This window comes from Anabas testudineus, chromosome 7, assembly GCF_900324465.2.
Source record: "Anabas testudineus chromosome 7, fAnaTes1.2, whole genome shotgun sequence".
Classification (NCBI taxonomy): Eukaryota; Metazoa; Chordata; class Actinopteri; order Anabantiformes; family Anabantidae; genus Anabas; species Anabas testudineus.
The window spans coordinates 19,216,254-19,220,150 of record NC_046616.1 but is presented as its reverse complement, the minus strand read 5'-3'; the positions used below and the strand labels follow the sequence as shown (position 1 = coordinate 19,220,150).

At 39.2% G+C, this 3,897-nt stretch overlaps 1 protein-coding gene across 2 annotated transcripts; it reads right to left on the bottom strand.

The window, feature by feature from the left end:
- Positions 1-295: 295 nt before the first annotated feature.
- LOC113168021 (acidic mammalian chitinase-like) lies at positions 296-3,897 on the bottom strand. 2 transcript variants are annotated; one of them, XM_026369050.1, is made up of 11 exons: positions 3,828-3,897; positions 3,707-3,733; positions 3,405-3,609; positions 3,245-3,301; positions 2,988-3,153; positions 2,785-2,909; positions 2,565-2,688; positions 1,433-1,615; positions 1,208-1,324; positions 982-1,114; positions 296-865 (listed from the first exon to the last, which is right to left on the bottom strand). In XM_026369050.1, the coding sequence occupies exons 1-11, from the start codon at positions 3,850-3,852 to the stop codon at positions 588-590; spliced, it is 1,440 nt and encodes a 479-aa protein (XP_026224835.1). In that variant the 5' UTR covers positions 3,853-3,897; the 3' UTR covers positions 296-587. The 2 variants fall into 2 exon arrangements, with proteins under 2 accessions (XP_026224835.1, XP_026224836.1); XM_026369051.1 differs by having other exon boundaries at positions 3,405-3,596; positions 3,828-3,874.

Sequence of the window (3,897 nt, the reverse complement as noted above, 5' to 3'; positions counted from 1 at the left end):
TGCATCACAGAGCTTCTACTGAGCTTCAGCTTGTGGACAAAACCATGACATTATCCTGTAGGACACTTTGATTAACTTTGGAATTCATCTTTCCCTCTGTCACACACTCCTGCAAAGAGAAAGGCCTGCAAAATGCAAAGGGTCGTCACACCCTCCACAACTGAAAGTGGTCCAGATTTAGCGGCAGCAAACTACATCTATACCTATCTATAGCTACTACTACATCCATGATGTATGTACATTTAGATTTAGTCTTCTAAATATAAATAACACATCACACATACAACCATTAGCATATGTGCTGTAGTTTACAGTCTGTTTAATATTGTGGTGTAATGGAAAGAAGTCCAGAAGCCAATGGTTATATGAATGATAGCATGTTTAGTGCAGTGGAAATATAATGAGGTTTTTTTAGCAAAAGAAAAACATCTGGATTATTAATTCATAAATCAACTGAAAATGCACTTTACTAACTTAACAGAAAATACAGTGATGGAACTGAAAATCATGAATGGATTTTCCTCAGTATCAGTAATCAAAGAAATTACAAATCACAGCTTGTGGATGGTGCGATGACGTGGGAGCTTTTAGGGCCAGTCGCAGCATTTGCAGCGTTCTCGGTAGACTAAATTATCTGGGCAGTGTTGGATCCAGGTGATGTCATTGGCACAGTTGTAAAATGAATGTGGGTCATCAGATTTGGCATAAAGACCACCAGGCTTTTTAGCACAGAAGTTGTTGTCATGTACTTTGGCTGAAGTAGAGATTGTATGTCCTGGAGAAATAGTCGTATGAGGCTGGTTTTTATCTATAGACAGAGTCACTCGATTTGGAGGGGTGTCTGGAGTGGGAAGCGAATGAACATCTGGAAAATAATTGTAACATTAGTTATTATTAAAATTAAAATCAACATAAGTCAAAGACTTTATGCTTTGCAGAAATGGAAGAAAACTGTTTAACTACTAATTATTTCATTTATACCTGAAGCCAAAAGAGAGCGAACATAACTGATGAGGGCATAGTTTCCTTGTCCACAGAACTGTCCATTAAAATCATCCAGATCCAGAGTCCAGATAAAGGCTCCTCCAAATCTGTTGTCTTTCAGGTAACGGACCTGAATTAGTAATGATAGAAATACTTCAGCAACCTTTGCACTTCAACACTGTGCTTAACTTGGCTTTGAGAAAAACTTTTACAAAAAAATGACCTTAGTCTCAAAACTTTCTTTGTTGTCATATCCGACCCACTGATTTTGTTTGGTGGCATAGGGAACTTTCTGGTCCTCAATCAAGTGAACACTGGCCCCTTGAAGAAAAGTGCAGATCTGAAAAGAGGATTCAATTCCTAATTTTATACAAATGCACTTAAATAGTGGAACCTTTAATTAGATTAGTAACATGAAGCTACCACTAAAACAATCCAGTCATTTCACCTCATAATAGGACCAGAAGCCGGCCTCCCTTGTAAAAGCACCAGCAGCAGCAGGACCACTGGCTGGTGCTCCAACATCACTGGACTGAGTAGACAGTTGGAACGTTCGTCCGTATGTGGCCAAGCCCATGTTTAGTTTTTCTACAGGTGCTCCCTTGTCCCGCCAATACCTCATAGCAAAGTCCTTAAATGTAAATAAAATCAGGAAGGCTTTAGGTTGTAAAATACATATCAATGCTTCTGAAACAGTGCTCGCTTTGCACTGTTTTATCAGAACTTTCATCTCTGTCCTCTTCTTCTACCTTGGTACCAAAATATACAGATATGACCAGGGAATTTCACAGTCAGGAAGCTGATGTAGCTGGTTGTGAAATATGCAGCATAATTGAGACTCTTGTTTCTGCTGTCTTGCTTTCTCTACTGTAGCTCTCACTGAAGAACTACTGCTAACTATTGCATAAATAGCATTAAGCAAAATCAGTGACAAAAGCACAAAGTTAGCACAAAATTTCCATCTTTTCCGAGGAGATTGCCCCGAGCCTCCTAAGTGTGTAATGGCGCTGCACCCTTGCTTAAAGCTGTCTTGCTGCTTAAAGATGCAGCCTGGAATTAACGAACTGAAGGAGAAATCGCTCCTACAGCACCTGTGGATAACAGAGCATTTCAGAATCTGTATTCATTTACATTTTACATTTTACAGAGTGCACTGTTAACCAAAGTATATGTTTGAAATGGTGGGAATTGCTCCCTATTCATGAAGCTGTTTGCTCACTTCACATGCCCACTCAAACATCATCTGGCTCCACCCAAATCACACCCACTCACTCCAAAAAAGTGACCCCAAAAATGTTTTTGTTACGCATGTGTCACAAAGACACGAGTCCCTGAGGTCAATCAGCGACTTAGCACCAACAAACTACACGCCAGAAACCTTTCCCAAGTCCCTCTCAATGCCAGCTCACCCCTCCGTTCCACCTCACTTGGAGCTCGCTTCAGAATTTACTTTATTTTCACTCATGATCAAAATGAAAGTGTATGAGACACTTGGATGGAAATACAAACAGAAAGAAATCATAAAAGAGGGCTGTATGTTTACATTGATGATGTAACCAAAAATGAATCCCTGTACTCACAGTATTTAAGTAAACATTGTCCCCAGTGTCATGGGATCCTTTGTATAAGGGGCTGTTATGTCCTGTTACACTCTCCCATGTTCCATGAAAGTCATATGTCATCACATTGATGAAATCCAGGTATCTTAGAAAATACAAGAGAGAGATAAAAATCACCAAAACAAGATGCCAGCTCATGATGATATGAGGATCATGTGGTGAATGTGACAGTGTGTTGTACTTTGCCATCTCTGCAATTTCATAACCAGCATCAATGGTTCCTTTCCCAGCAGCGACGGCAGCAGAGATAATTAATCTGGGTTTGCCAGTTGCTTTCCCCTCAGCTTCATAGGCCTCTAGGAGTTCCTACACACCACAGAACAAAGGGAAAGTCACTTCATGTTAAATATTATTCAATGTTAGAACAGAAGTTCTGGATCTGACCTTGCATAACACAGTGAATCTCTGCTTATCCTCTGCAGGGCTTTGTCTTGCAGCAGGGTATTCCCAATCCAGGTCTAGCCCATCAAAATCATATTTTCTCAGAAGTTGGATAGAAGACTGGATAAATGTATTTCTGTTGGCTTGTGTTGACACCATTGTAGTGAATCTGGGTGGCATTTTGGGAAAAGAAGGGTGCTATCAACACAAGTTTTCACATACAGTACATTGTATTAGTTGTTTCACACTAATTATCTCACTTTTGTGTCCCAAAGTTCCAGCCTCCGACTGCCAACAGTGTTTTGAGATTTGGATTGCTGCGGGAATATACAACATTAGCTGGCAGTGGCAGTTATTATTTATTATTAGTTATTTATTTTTTTACTGCATATAATGTAAATCAGAAAGATTTGAACTGACCTCTGTTTGAGACCATTGAACGATTGGTAGAGTTGCTCATCATTCCATTCTATGGTGACCAACTCATTTGCTTCATTAATACCAGAAAAGGCATAGATGAGGTGGGTACACAGGTTTGGATCAATATTAGACGGCATAAACTTCCCATTGCCAGGTCTGTACTGGGCCCAGTTAGTGAAATAACAAACCAGTCTGTAGGAAGAGACTAAACATGGTATAATAATAATAATTTAAACTAAATAATATAATCATCAATTAGATGTCTGCTCCTAAGATTGTTTGTGACTAACGTGTAAACTCACCCAAATTAACCAGGGAAAGACAGAGACCTTTAAAGATACAGATTAGAGAGTAAATATTATAGTACATCATAATGAGATTTAGAGAAAAAACAAAAAAAAACATTTCCTAACTTGGACCTACCTGCTATTAGAATTAGCTTGCTCATGGTGGTTGTGGTTGGATGGTCTCTTGCAAAGTCAAAGATAGAATA

Excerpts from the sequence above, each read along its gene's own strand:
- LOC113168021 (XM_026369050.1), bottom strand. The coding sequence starts at position 3,852 with ATGAGCAAGCTAATTCTAATAGCAG. Across the intron at positions 3,610-3,706 it reads TCTTTCCCTGGTTAATTTGG|TCTCTTCCTACAGACTGGTT; the intron begins GTGAGTTTACAC and ends TACCATGTTTAG. Across the intron at positions 1,616-2,564 it reads ACAATGTTTACTTAAATACT|GACTTTGCTATGAGGTATTG; the intron begins GTGAGTACAGGG and ends TTTACATTTAAG.